General features: G+C 43.7%; 1 protein-coding gene across 1 annotated transcript in view; it reads left to right on the plus strand.

Annotated features, from left to right (window-relative positions):
* Positions 1 to 14,530, plus strand: part of HSPB8 (heat shock 22kDa protein 8) — a 40,959-nt gene extending 26,429 nt beyond the window's left edge. The window contains exons 3-4 of the mRNA XM_011964409.1: positions 8,287 to 8,351; positions 14,120 to 14,530. Coding sequence (XP_011819799.1) covers positions 8,287 to 8,347 — 61 coding nt within the window. The 3' untranslated portion in view covers positions 8,348 to 8,351; positions 14,120 to 14,530. The remainder of the gene's footprint in view (positions 1 to 8,286; positions 8,352 to 14,119) is intronic.
* Positions 14,531 to 15,741: the final 1,211 nt, after the last annotated feature.

The raw sequence follows: 15,741 nt of genomic DNA on the forward strand, positions 1-15,741 counted from the left end.
TTTAAGCTCACTCTTGTGGCTGTTGACTGGAGGCCTCAGTTCCTTACCACACGGGCCTCTCCATGGAGATGTGTTAGAATCCTTATGATATGGCAGCTGACCTCCTTCAGAGCAAGCGAGCCAACAGAGAATGAGGCAGAAGCCCAATGTGTCTTTTGTGATCTGTCCTCGAAAGTGTCTATATGCTTTTGGACAGCGCCACTATAAATAAACCCTAGAGTGGATGTGAATTTGTTCCAACCTAAGGCAAGAGAGCTGGGCTTTAATTCTTCTGCACCCAACACCCATTGTCTAACGTCTGCCCTGGGAATGGAAATGGGGCGTGTAAACTCCCAGTCGCCCTTTGACCCTGTGCCTAAAATGGCTCTAGTAGCCCCAGGGAAATCCTCCACAGAAGAGTCACAGGTGCAAACTCATGGAAACAAAAGCACCCAGAGGCCAGGGGAGGCATATACAGAAACAGTAAAAGGGAGCTGGGGGGATGTGGGCTGCAGTGTCTGCTGCTTTTATATGCACGAATAAGTGGAAGTCAGCAATGGTTCGATTGCAGGGCATCAGTTGGACAAATGGCTGAAACAGTATGCAGCCACTAAATATCATGCTCCTGAAGATGATTTATTGTCACAAAAGTAACATATGGGAAGAGCCAGCCTCAAATAATCAGTGTGTATGATATTCCATTTAAAATAAATAAATATAACTTTGCATTTCTATTTTGTTTTAAAATATCAATATTTCTTGGCTGAGTACAGTGGCTGATGCCTGTAATTCCAGCACTTTGGGAGGCCGAGGTGGGCAAATCACTTAAGGTCAGGAAGTCGAGACCAGCCTGGCCAACATAGTGAAACCTCATCTCTACTAAAAATACAAAAATTAGCCGGGTGCGGTGGCTCACGCCTGTAATCCCAGCACTTTGGGAGGTTGAGGAGGGTGGATCATGAGGTCAGGAGTTTAAGACCAGCCTGGCCAAGACGGTGAAACCCTGTCTCTACTAAAAATACAAAAATTAATGGGGCGCGGTGGCAGGCGATTATAATCCCAGCTACTCAGGAGGCTGAGGCAGGAGAATCCCTTGAACCTGGGTGGCAGAGGTTGCAGTGAGCTGAGATCGTACCACTGCACTTCAGCCTGAGTGACAGAGTGAGAGACTGTGTCAAAAAAAAAAAGAAAAAGAAAAAAAAAAAGAAAAACATTAGCCAGGTGTGGTGGCAGGCACCTGTAATCCCAGCTACTAGGGAGGCTGAGGCAGGAGAATCACTTGAACTCGGGAGGCAGAGGTTGCAGTGAGCAGAGATCGTGCCACTGCACTCCAGCCTAGATGACAAAGTGAGATTCCATTTCCAAAAAAATTTTAAAAATTAAAATATAATTTTGCATTTGTTTTGTTTTAAAATCTACTATTTGAGATTAGTGCCTTTATAAAGGGTGCCCCAGAGAGCACTCTCACCCTCTTCCTGCCATGTGAGGGCACAACGAGAGGCTGGCAGTGTGCAACCTGAAGAGCGCCCTCACCACCACCCGACCAAGCTGGCAGCCTGGCCGTGGACTTCCAGCCTCCAGAACAGTGAGGAATACATTTCTACTGTTTGTAAGCCACCCAGTCTGTGGTGCTTTATTATAACAGCCCAAACTAGGAACAGTGCTTTTCTAATATTCTTCATAGAGAATGGATTGCATTTCAAACAAGAAAAGTAAACTTAGCTGTTAGATCTAAGAAATTCTCATAAGGAAATCATTGATTTAATATATCACCTGATGCAGATTTTATTTCCTGTCCTAGAACATGGCAGTCGTGTAGCCGTGTGAGGTTATCCATACACACTCCAGAGCAAGACAGCCCTAGTTTGAATTCTGTGCTATCATCTATTAGCTGGGTGACCCTGAGCAGATTTCTTAACTTCTTTGTGCCTCAGGCTCCTTGGCAATAGCATAGGAGTGATGATAGAGTACCTTGCAGAGTTGCGGAAAGGAATAAATGAATTAAGATATGTAAAATACTTAGAGCAATTGCTGGCAAATAAAAAGCACTTTGGCAGCACAGACCTACCTTCCCCCACCCTTCCCTCATCTCTAATTAGTCTAAATGGCTAAGGCCTTTTTTTCCTCTTTTCCCTCTCATTAAAGCTACCCTGTTCCACCTTCTGTTGCATTCCTTGGGGATCCTGCCAGGTATAAGTGGGTAGTGATGAATTAATCAGGTTGGCCAATCACATTCATCTAAGCTCAGGTCTTACCTCCTCCAGGGAATGCCCTCTAACCCAGTTTTGAAGGCTCCAGAGAGCCCTGTGCAAGCCTGGGGTGGAGGAGGGGTGGGTAGACACCTGTGGCTTCTGCCTGGCAGCATTTATGTCTCTTTACTCTGGTCACAGTCCCTCAATACCTCTTTGGGACATCTTTCTCACCGCTTTGTGCAGATTCACTGGGAATGTCCATCAAAGGACGTCAACCTACCTTCACTAGGGGTGGGTACATGTCCCAAACTAAGCCAAGCAGAGTCTCTCTCATGGAAATTTGAACCTCTTGCAGAGAGACTTGAGGATGGGAAACAGTTGAAGCTGATTCATTCCAGAGACAGTGCCCTGAGATGTCCATTTTCCTTGCTCCGGATCCCCAGAGTGGCCCCATTCCTGTCCTTCCTGACATCTAAATAATGCTCAACTTTTCTTTTCAATTAAATGAACTGTCTCACATCCCTTTCTCCCCAAATTAGGTAAAGTCTGTTTCTTTCACTTAAAAACAGACTACCAGCTGCTATGCTATAGTAAGTACACTGGGAGAGAGGGAGAGAGAGAGAGAGAGAGAGAGAGAGAGAGAGAGAGATGTCAGGCTGGGCAGCATAGTATCTCCCATGTTACCTGTAAGGTGCCACTTGAGTTCTAAACCAGCCAAACTACTAACTCCTTCCGTGACCCTGGCCAAGTCCTCTCGCCTCTCCCCCGCTTCCCCCAACCCCATTCTCCTTTGCAAAGTTATCTTCCTAGAAGCATCCCATAAATGCAGTTGTGGTGGAGTCCCCGCCTAAGGCCCCCGTGCAATTTCCTGGGAGTATCCCACACATTCCGTAGCCTTCTCTAAGCTAACACACCCAAGTCCCTTCCAGATCAGCTCTCTGGGGCTTCAGGTAGCTCCTAGACATCTCCACTCACAGGATTCTGAAACTCCACATGTCCAAAGCAGAATCCACTATCTCTCCCTGCAAACTGCTCCCTTCCCTTCCTTCCCCCAAGTTAGGACTCAGCACTAACACCTTCCCCGCAGAAACCCCAGAACTCTTCTAGACTTCTCTCCTTGTCAGCCTGTCACCAAGGTGCTGTCCATACTCTGATCTGTATCTGCCAATACTGTCCTCTGTCATATGATTCCTCCTGTTGTCCAGCAATTGTCACTTTACAAAACCCAGTCATCCATTTATTACTTAACCCTTACAACAAGTCGAAGAGGTGGATGGATGGTATTATCTCAATTCAAGGAAATGGAGGATCAGAAAAGGAAAGCCATCTGCTCAGGGTCACACAGGAATTAGAAAGTAGGGCTGGGGTTTGAATCTAGAGCTGACTGAGCCTAAAACCCATGCTGGTCCGTCCAGGACCTCCTCTGTCCATGGTGCCTGAATGCAGGAGGAGCAAGTTCTGAGCCCGTCTCTCTCTGGCGGGTTACTAAGGTCCACGGTGCAAACAGCAACAGTGTTGTTCATGAGCTCATCTGCTCCACCTTGCTCCACCCAGTCCTAATCCGGGCTTATGACCTGGGAATTCATCTCCCAGGCAACCAGAGTGATGCAACAAACAGAGGAGCTGCCCAGGCAGGATTGGTGGTGCCAGCCCAGGACCGTGGCTGACGTTCAAGGGTTCCAGCCCAGAATGCCCCCTCTGTGGGATTAGCACCATGTGTCCCTGATGAGCCGGAGGAATCCAAAACCCAGTCCTGGCAAGGACAACAGAGGCTGGAAACACGGGGAGGCTGGTGACCTGCAGTCATCACAAAACACTCATTGCACATCCTGGGGTACAGGGGAGGGTTCAAGAGACCCACGTTTTATGTCTTGTCCCAAGAATTACTAACTCTGCATATGATTCATCAGGAAATCCTTCGCTCTCAAATGTATCCAGTGTCCAACCACTTCTCACCACCTCCCCTGCCTGCACTTTGATCCAAGCCTATGTTACAGCAAAAGTTGTTTCCACACTTGTCCCTACAGTCAATTTTTTTTTTCTGAGACGGAGTCTCGCTCTGTCACCCAGGCTGAAGTGCAGTAGCACAACTCACCACAGCCTCCACCTCACAGGCTCAAGCGATTCTCATGTCTCAGCCTCCTGAGTAGCTGGGACTACAGCCATGCGCCACTGCACCCAGCTAATTTTTTTGTATTTTCAGTAGAGATGGGGTTTCACCATGTTGGTCAGGCTGGTCTTGAACTCCTGGCCTCAAGTGATCTGCCCTCCTCGGCTTCCCAAAGTGCTGGGATTACAGGCGTGAGCCACCATGCCTGGCCATTTTTTTTTTTAATTTTTATTGTAGTAAAATACGTAACATGCAATACACCATTTAAATCATTTTCACAAGCGAACAATTCAGTGGCATTAATTACATTCAAAATGCTGTGCAACCACCACCCCTATGTTCCAAACTTTTCATCGTCCAAAAAAACAGAAGAAAAAAAAAAAACATCTGTAAGCATTAAGCAACAACTTCCTCATTTCTCTCTGCACCCAGCCCCTGGGAACTTCTAATCTACTTTCTGTCTCTAAATTTGCCTACTCTAGATACTTCATACCAGTGAAATCATACCATATTTGTTCTTTTGTGTCAGGCTTCTTTCACTTAGCTTAATGTTTTCAACGTTCATCCATGTTATAGCATATATTGAAACATAATTTTTTTATGACTGGGTAATATTCCACATTGTATGGCTATATGACATTCTGTGCATACATGTATCTGTTGATGTATACCCTGCATCAATTTGAACACTAAAGCTGGATTGACCTTGGTAAAATATTACTCAGTTCAAATATGACTCAGATCAAAGCCTCTTAAGGCTCCTCTGTTCAGCAAAATCCATAGTCCTTATCATGGCTACAAAACCCTAAAGGATTCTCCCAACACACATACACACACACATGCATATACATACACAGGCACACACACATGCACACATGCACATATGTGTGTGCACACACACACACACGCACACACACACTTGCCTGTACACCCTGTTACCTTTGTGCCCCTTCAGCCTCATCACTTTCCCCCCTTCCCATCCCCACTCCACTCCTTGCTGCTCCATGAATGCCCCTGGCACCCCACCACCCCAGAGCCTTTGAACATCCTGCATATGCTCTTCCTCAAGACATCTGAATGGCTGAGCCCCTTATTTCTGTCAAATATTTGCTCAAATATAACCTCAGTGAGGCTCAGCCTGAATACCCCATTTGAAACTGCAGCTGTTCCCCTTTGTTTATCATTCCTGATCTCCCTTATGAGATCTGTTTTTTTCCCACAGCACTTGCCACTTTCTGATATATTCTATAATTTATCTATTCATGCCTTCCATTGTGTATTATCTCCCTCCACTTCTAGAATGTAAGTTCTACAAGGGCAGGAATTTTTTCACCTGTTCTGTTCATCTATGTGTCTGAAGCACCTAAGACAGCGGCTAATATCCAGGAGGCGCTCAGTATAGTATTTGTTGAGTGAATAAATGTAAAAGGGGATGAGTTGCTGCACTTCTCTGGCCCCTGTATTGTGAATCTGTGATTACAATCTGTCACTGGAGCAGAGGGTGTTAGGGTGGGAATCATGTTAGATAATGGTTGTTACCACCCTTCATGCATCATAAGGTATTATGCAAGGAAGAGAGGGTGGAGGAAAACCGATCTTCATTCAGTACGCTTGATGTCAGATACTTTCCATAATGTATCTCATTTCATTATTGCCATTTTACAGATGAGGAGACTGAGGCTTAGGAAGGTGAAGTAACTTGTCCAGACATCACAGTGTGTAAGTGTCGGGAAATCTGAGCTTCAACCCAGCTGCCGGGCTTTTTCCATAAGTTGAGTCCAGCTCTGGTATTTCATAAGCCTGAGAGCAAACTCCTTCTTCACTAGTGCTGGACCCAGGAGAATAATAAGAATGAAACTATAAACAATAACTACCTTTTATTAAGAGCTTCGTACATATGTCAGGCTCACTTTACTAGGTGCCAGGTGCTTTCCGTATCTTCCCTCACAAGAAAGCAAGGAACAAGTATTAGTATTATTCCCTCATAACAGATGATGCAGAACCTGAGACTCAGAGAGGTCAGGCCGTTGACTTGAGGCTACACAGCTAATAAACAAAAGAGACAGCATTTGAGCCCGTAGCAATCTGACTCCGATGGCATCTTGAAAAGGGATGATCATAGGAATATGGTTTCTCTAATGCTATGTATGTCCCCCACCCCCAAGCCCACTCCCAAGAACCTCCCCACCCAACGCATACCCTCGATGGTGCTTCTGTAGGTGAGAAGGTAAACACAACACCAACCCTCATGCCTGCACCCTCAGTGTGAGCAGCAGGGTGTGAAAGGAGAAGGTATGGGTGGGAGCTGGGATGGGGATCCCACGGGCCTGCGTTGTCAACCAAGATAAATGAATGAACCACTCAGCAAACCAGGGCACTTCCACCCCAGAGCAGAACTATCACTGGTAAATAAATCATCGAAGCTCTACACTGGACGTGCCAATTTCAGCGGGAGACGATGAGTGCATTTATCTGCCTGGCGACACGCTGGATGTCTTCAGGCTGTGAGGGGCTATGAAAATACTCCTCAGCATGCACTCCGCCCGAGGCTGGTTCCAGGGCATGAGTGGCAGGAGTGGGGAGAGGATCTCCTTCCAAGAACTGTGTTCATCTTAAACTTCCCACAGTTCCCCTGATTCAGGGGCCTGATGCTTTCCATGCCTTTTAAAAGGATAATAATAACCATCATCATCATAAGTAGCATGTATTGAGTGCTTACTATGTGCCGGGCATTGTGATTTAAAAAAATATACATTATCTCACTAACTGGCTAAAATATTGAGTCTCTGCTGCGTAGGAAAATGACTCCTTTGAGGTTGTCTATTCTCTACAGTGATTCCCAAACACTGAGTGACATCTAAGAGAGGTGGTCCAGCTCCAGGTCAGAGCTTACCTTCCAAGAACTTCCCCAACTCCCCACAATCGCCAGCAGCAGTAACCACCACCAATCCAAGTCTCCTCTCTCTGGTTAGACTCCCAAAAGGAGACAACAGAGGATAGGGAAAGGAGACCAGTAGGAGGTGGGAGAGAAGGAACTGGAACTGGAAAAGCCCAGCCTGTGGGGAGATAAAGAAAGTTGAAGCTCAGGAACTTTGGAACCAAGTTCTTGCCATTCAGAGGAACCTGGTTACAATGTCCCACCAAGTTCTGCTGTGCCCTGCCCAAAAATAATTGTCCTGGGAATTAAAGCTATCAAAAATCTATTATCTTTGGGAGGGGTTGGTAGAACACTCTGGGTGTCTATGGACACATGTGTGTTAGATAAATGGAGTGAAGGAGGAGAAGAAGGAGATGCTGTCTAGGCATTAGCATGCTTCTTTCATTCAATTCTTAAAACGACCCATTTGACAGAGGAGGGCACTTGACGGATAGAGGGGTGTTATTTTGAAGTCCCAAAATGTTTTCCATCAGGAGTTTCCGAGTTATTCCAAGCCCTCCTATATCCTGCGGAAAGAGCCCTGGCCCTACAGCCAATGGCCCAGCCAGCCACAAAATACTTCTGCACCTCCCACCTCTTTGAAAACAAGAGATAAATAACCAACAATCAGAAATCTGCAGTTGTAAACATCAAGTTGTGAAATGGTCTTTATTTATATGATCACAATACATTGAAAGGATCAGCTTAAAAAATAGCAGGTACAATAGGATCCCGTTTAAAAATTGCATAAGAATGAAAGCGCTGGAAAGAAATATACCCAATATTAACAACGATTTTTTTTTTGGAGTAAGGGAGAGCAGATGTGTTGGTGATTTTTATTTTATTAGTTTAGCTTATCTATATTTCCTAATTTATCAGCAAGGTACACAGGGAGTGTGTCTTAATTGAAAAATAAAGAACAAAATAAAAGGTTTCGTTTTCCTCAAAAGAAAGAATGAAATGAATACTTTGGAACCTCTATAAAGTTGCTGCAGGGAAACGGTGCAAACATCTACACCAGTGGCCAGCCTTGTTCTTCCACAGTTCTTCGTGCTTATTTTTATTTATTTATTTATTTAATGTTTCAGGGAACATAATACAACTGGATCTAAGCTTAAGCAAACACGTGATGAGGGAACAAGTAAATAGGCAGGTAGGTCATCAGGATTTCTATCGTGTTTATTTCTATGTGGCACAGAGAAAAGAAAGTGGTCTGTGCCTTTGACTCACAATTGCCTCCCTCTGCATCGCCTGGTTCCTCTAACGTCCCAGTGGAAATCCTGTCAATCCCCTGGAAATCCTGTCAATCCCCTTAGAGTTCCCCAGGCTCCCTCACTCCGAGTCCTCATCCATTCAGTTCCCACTAACAGGGCGCCACCTCACCTTTCATTTCTTTTTTCATTGATTCGGTGAAGTTCATATGCCAGAGTTCAAATCCTCACTCTGCCTGAGTTCAAATCTCCACTCTCCCTGAGTTCAAATATCTACTCTACCTGAATGCAAATCCCACTCTACCTGAGTTCAAATCCTCACTCTGCCTGAGTTCAAATCTCTACTCTGCCTGAGTGCAAATTCCCACTCTCCCTGTGTCCAAATCCCTAGTCTGCCTTAGGACAAATCTCCTTTCTGCCTGAGTTCAAATCTACACTCTGCCTGGGTTGAAATCTCCACTCCGCCTGAGTTCAAATCTCCACTCGGCCTGAGTTCATCTCTCCACTCTGCCTGAGTTCAAATGTCTACTCTGCCTGAATTCAAATCTCCAGTTTGCCTGAGTTCAAATCTCCACTCGGCCTGAGTTCAAATGTCTACTCTGCCTGAATTCAAATCTCCAGTCTGCCTGAGTTCAAATCTCTATCCTGCCTGAATGCAAATCTCCACTCTGCCTGAGTTCAAATCTCTATTCTGCCTGAATGCAAATCTCCACTCTGCCTGAGTTCATATCTCCACTCTGTCAGAGTCCAAATCGTCACCCTGCCTGAGTGCAATTTCCAACCCTGCCTGAGTGCAAATCCCCACTCTGCCTTCAACTAACCAGAGGATCTTAGGCAAGTCACTTCACCTGTCCAAACCTCAGCATCCTCATTAGTAAAGGAGTAATTTTCATTACCAACCCCTCGGGTTGACTAAGGGGATAATGCTCACAGTGTCTTTGGGAGATGGCAGTGAGTGGCAGGCAACATGAACCCCTCTCTCCCTTTTCTCTTCTGCTTTTGCTTTTTCTCTCATGAAAGTGCCCAAAGGGTCAAAATGGTGTCTGGGGACACAACACTGTTTTCTTATCCTCTGAGGCTTCAAATGCAACTCATAGCCTTTGAACAGGGTTGTCATCTCGTGACTCCCACGGTGATTGCAGGATGCCTGGCCTCAGACTGGCCAAAAGCCAGACAGACCACCAGCCCACCAATTTCTGAATTTGCCAAAAATGTTCTTGAAGACTAGCCTTCCTGAATATATTCAATGAATATTAATATGATCTTCTTAATATATTAGTCTTGAACATATTCAGAGAACATATCCTCCTCAGCAGCATTTTAAGCTTAATTTGTCTAACACTAAATATCATGGGGGCTGTTTAGCTTTCTTAGGACTACCTTCTAATGAAGAATAGATTCTTGAATATCTTAAGCAGAGTCTTGAATATAATTAAAATATCTCGGCTACATTTTTGGATAAGAGTATTCAAGAAGCATAAATTCATTGAGAATTACCATTGAACTGATTAAAAGAGCATTTTATGAGAATGTAGTCATTGACTATGTTCAAGGGCAGGATGTTCATCTTCAGTAATTATATTCGATAAGAGTTTTCCTTAAAATACGCTTTTGGAAAACCGGAAAATTTGACCGATTGGATCGATTGATTTCAAGCATCTTGATATTTTAGGGAACCGCTAATCATGGAGTTGATTTTTGATAAATTGGCCAAATTGACTGTGAACTGCTGGGGCAGACAGAGTGCCCCCGTGTGGTCTGGGGGGAGGTCCACAAAGATTCACCTCCAACTTCCTTTGCGTTCAACTTTGGCCAAAGCCCTAACCCTCCAGCTCTACTCCAACTCTCTGGAGCACTCCTCCTCTCTCTGAGCACTGAAGGCCACCCACATTTTAAGAGGACCCTGTCCTCTTTATTAGCTTCCACACACAAGTATGTATTTTTTCTTTTCAAGACGGAGTCTCACTCTGTTGCCTAGGCTGCAGTGCAGTGGCGCTATCTCGGCTTACTGCAGCCTCTGCCTCCCGGATTCAAGCGATTCTCCTGCCTCAGCCTCCTGAGTAGCTGGGATTACAGGCACCCACCACCATGCCCAGCTAACTTTTTGTGTTTTTAGCAGAGATGGGGTTTCACCATGTTGGCCAGGTTGGTCTGGAACTCCTGACCTCAAATGATCTACCCATCTCAGCCTCCCAAAGTGCTGGGATTACAGGCGTGAGCCACCGCACCCAGCCCTCAAGTATGTTTTTATGCTCCAGGAATGTGGATCATGGACTAAGAGTCAAAACTCAAACACATAACTCCGAGTTTAAATCCTTTTTCTACTGCTGACTGGCTGTGTGATCTTAGGCAACTGACATAACCTCTCTGAGCTTTAGCTTCTTCTGTCAACCAAGGTGAAAATAGTTCCAACTCTAGATAATTGCATCAAGGATTTCAAGAGATCAGCACTTAAAGTGCTGAGCATAGTGCCTGGCACATAGTAAGAGCTCAATGCATGATAGCTCTCATTGTCATTATTGTTGTTATCTGAGAAATTTGCTTCTCGTTTTAGGGAAATCCCTTCATGTCTCTAGTCTTTGGTTTCCTTCTCTGTAAAATTTAAAATGGTAAAGGCAGACTAGAGCCATCCTTCTCAAAGAGAGATTCAAGGCTTCCAGAGGGCTCCCACTACACTTTCAGGGGGTCCACGAGATCAAAACTATTTTTTGTAACAGTACTAAGGTGCTATTTGCCTTTTTCACTCTCATACTGTCATGAGTAGACAGACGAATTTTGCACAGTCGACATGACCAGTGATATCACAATAGAATGAAGGCAGGAGCAGCAATGAGAATCCATTCATCATTGAATGTTGAACATCTGACAGATTTGCAAAAATGTAAAGCCATGTACTTCCTCTCGGTTTTTTTTGAACATATAGTTATTTTTCATAAAAATATGATATTTTTGTTAATGTCACATGGGTTGCCTATTGTTTTTAAATGGATTTATAAATAAATATTTTTAAAATGTGTCAGTTTTAATTTCTAAAGTAGTAAATAATGATAGCTATATCTATACAAACACATTCTTTGGGGTCTTCAGTAATTTTTAAGAGTCTCAAGTGTTCAGAGATCAATATGTTTGAGAATTACTAGATTAGATTATTTCAGTAGGTCCAAGAGTCTGGGGTTGTTACATGCCAGGCCCTCAATGTATGTTGTTCATTCATCTTCATTCATTTATTCATTCTGCAACAGACACTTAAGGAGTACATCCTAGGTGCCAGGCACTTTGCAAGTTGCTGGGGGTATAATGGAGAAAAAGACAGTTTCTGGTGGGGAATACACGAACATACTTGTCCGTTGAGTGATACAGACACACAGACCTTATGATAGTCCTTATGAGGCAAGAGGAATACAGGCTTGTGTGAGCTTAGAAGTAGGGTGGCAGGAACGAGACGACACCACAGGCAAGGAGACCAGTGTTAGCAAAGAACACTCAATCACATATGCAGGAAAGGGCTTGGAACTAAGAGGGAGACTTGGGCAAGGAATCAGGGTGGGGCTCAGAGGGGCACACAGGGGTCGAGGGTTCAAACATCTTGGACTGTGATTCAGAAATGATGACCTCTGTCTTTGAGCCAGGTGAGAACAGCACCTCAGAGAGAGACAGCCACAACAGACATGGGTTACCTAGGAGACATCTGATGCTGTGTCTTGCAGCTGTTCATATGTGTGCTTCTTTCTGCCTGCAACATTATGGCCGGTCCTCAGTTTTCTTCAGGTGGCCAATGCTCCTACCTTTAGCACTCTGTTTCTTCTGGCTGTCTTCTCTAATACCCGGGTCTCCCAAGACAGACTGCATAACCATCAATGCACCTGTCACTGGATCATCCACACCTACTTCCCTCCCTTACTAGACTGTAAGTTTCTTTCTTTCTTTTTCTTTTTCTTTTTTTTAGACAGAGTCTCTCTCTGTTGCCCAGGCTGGGGTGCAGTGGCACAGTCTGAGCTCTGCAATCTCCACCTCCTGGGTTCAAGCAATTCTTGTGCCACAGCCTCCTGAGTAGCTGGAATTACAGGCGTGCACGACAACGCCAGGCTAATTTTTGTATTTCTTTGTAGAAAAAGGGTTTCACATGTTGGCCAGGCTGGTCTCGAACTCCCGACCTCAAATGGTCTGCCCTCCTCGGCCTCCCAAAGTGCTGGGATTACAGGCATGATCCACTGCACCTGGCCCTTTAGACTGTAAGTTTCTTGAAGAATAAAATGGCACTCTGTTCCCATCATACTCGTGGGGAATAGCTCATAACTTGTATACAATAAGTCAGCAGCAGCAGCAGCATTGCCATCATCATTATTAGAGCCATCATTTGGGTTTATGTAATTTTTTTTGCACTGTTACTACGTGCTAAACATTTTACAAATCTGAACTCATAAAGCTTAACTCTTTTAATCATTATCACAATACCCAGGTGGTATTAGGTCACACTTTAGGAAACTGCCACTTTTTTCTAGGTTAAAACAGCCCAATATTAGCAATTTCCTATGGTTCAATCAAATATCTTTTAGTGCCCCCATTTGACAGACGAGAAAAGTGAGGCACTAAAAGACAATTATTTGATGAGTAATGAGTAAATGAATGAATGAATGAATCCTTAGAAATGAGAAAACTGATATATGGTGAGCCCCTACTGTGCACCAAGCCCTGTGTAGGCATTCTTTCATCTATGTAATGTGGCCTCATCCAAAGAGATTTTTAAGCAGGGGAGTGATCAGTCAGGTTGTGTGCAGATGCACTACTTCATTTAATTCTCACCATCTCCTGAGGAGGGAAATAGGCAACTGTTTTCACTATTGGAAAGATGAGAAAACTGAAGCTCAGAGATGTGAAGGGACTTTCCAAGGTCACACAGCCAGGCAGCGACAGAGGTAGGATTTGAACCCAGGTCCATCTGATTCCCTTCTTCAGGTCAGACAACACATAAGGGGGGCTTCTCATTGTTGTGTAGCATGTGGGAAGCTCAGAGCCCCTCATTATGGAGGGAGTCTGTATTAGCCAGTTCTGGCTGCCATAACAAAATACTCCAAATGGTTTGGCTTAAACACAACAGAAATTTATTTTCTCACATTTCTGGAGCTGAAAGTCCAAGATCAAGGTACTGGTAAGTTCAGCTTCTGGTGAGGGCTCCCTTCCTGACTTGCAGACAGCCACCTTCTTGCTGTCAGAGGTGGGGGGAGAGAGAGAGAGAGAGAGAGAGAGAGATTGACAGAGCCTCTTCTTATAAGCTTACTAATCCCGTTGGATCAGGGCCTGACACTCATGACTTCATCTAATCTCACTGACTTCCTTAGAGGTCCCATCTCCAAACACAGCCACATTAGCAGTTGAATTTTGGTGGGACACAAACACTCAGTCAGGGTCATTTCCAGTTCCCCCACCTCCCTGCTCTGAATTCTACTATCCACACCCCACTGAGAGATAAACTGCCAGCGGTGAAAACAAAAGCCTCCTCACTCCTAAAGGGGAGAAAGAGTAAAGGCAAAAGAAAGATTCACCCAAGCAGCAAATATTTACAAACTTGGCAAAACCCTCCCTGACTTCCCACACAAACGCAAACAGACACCGGAGGCTTACTGCTGTCTCAGTTTATTGTACTAAAAATATTTGCCAGCACAAGGTTTTTATTAGTAGTGTGATTAGGATTATTATTTTTTTTCCGCAGACAAAATCATTACTGGAGTAGGAGGCTGTGGACATCTGAAGAAATACCACAGAGGAAGCCTACACTGCCATCTTTTCCTCATTTTTGTCTGACAGGATCTATATCAATTCCTTTTTTTCCCCTCCTTAATTCTATTATTTTTAACTACATAAAACATTTTGTTACAGGAAAACCAGAAAACCCAGAAGAAAATGAAAATCATTCACATTCCTCCTTTCAGAGAAGGCTATAACTATTACACTTTCATTGCTTTTTTCCCATCAACTTTCACATGCACCAACATACAGAGAGTACTGTTTTTAATATTATTTTACAGAAATGGTATCAAACTTGGTGTATTTCCTCCTCTTTGCTAGTACGTATCATGAGTGTCTTTCCTTGCTAATAAATATAGATTGAGTTAATGTTTAATGGCTGCCTACTATAAAATTCTGTTGTACGGATGTCTTATAATTTATTTAAGAACACTCCTATTGATGTACCTTTAGATTGTTTCTAAGTTTTCATTCTTATAAACCAAGCTGAGATAAACATCCTGGCAGCTAAATATCTGTACTCATTCATGCTTGCTTTCTTAGCATAAATTCCTAGAACTAGTATTTCCAAATAAATAGATATACATAGTTTTGCTGGTACTGTATTGTTTCACGCCAATAAAATACATATATACACACACATATTTACATATACACATATATATATCACCATCAAAATAGAGAGTTTTCATTTCTCCCTTTCCTTTTTCATTGTTGGGAAACATCTCTGAAAAGTCAGAAGTTTTTAAAAACATAACAGCTGTATTAGTCTGTTAATTAACTAATTATTAGCATCACTAATTAGTGATGCTAATAAAGACACATCCGAGACTGGGTAATTTATAAAGGAAAGGAGGTTTAATGGACTCACAGTTCCATGTGGCTAGGGAGGCCTCACAATCATGGTGGAAGACAAAGGGGAGCAAAGGCATGTCTTACATGGTGGCAGGCAAGAGAGCATGTGCAGGGGAACTGCCCTTTATAAAACTATCAAATCTCATGAGACTTATTCACTATCACGAGAACAGCACAGGAAAACCTGCCCCCACAATTCAATTACCTCCCATTGGGTCCTTCCCACAACACTTGGGGATTATGGGAGCTACAATTCAAAATGAGATTTGGGTGAGGACACAGCCAAACCATATCAACGACAGATCAACATTATACTATGAGAGCTAATTGATCATTAAACTGGAGTTGCATCACATGTATTTAACTAACTTGAATTCAACTGTCTTTCACTAAATGTAAAACATCATCAACTTTAAGATGCACTATTATTTTATGTAAAATTAAGAAAAAAATTAAAAGCTCTTTCAATTAAACTATGACCCAACGCCTTCTAGTCCAATGCCACGCATTGATTGATCACAGCATTCCTCATTTGAAATCGTTTTCATCTGTTCCAAGGGACTGTCTCTAGTTGCCTGGCTCAGTGTGTAGAAAGAAACCCTTTTGCACATGTTTTGGTGACATAATGTAACATAACTTCACCTACTTGTGGTTTCTTCCTTTTTAGGGGTTCAGCAAAGATTTGATTGTTGCTTTGCAGGAAAATATGAAACTAGAATCATTCCCCCAAAC

Source organism: Mandrillus leucophaeus, unplaced genomic scaffold (assembly GCF_000951045.1).
Source record: "Mandrillus leucophaeus isolate KB7577 unplaced genomic scaffold, Mleu.le_1.0 Scaffold7, whole genome shotgun sequence".
Lineage (NCBI taxonomy): Eukaryota > Metazoa > Chordata > Mammalia > Primates > Cercopithecidae > Mandrillus > Mandrillus leucophaeus.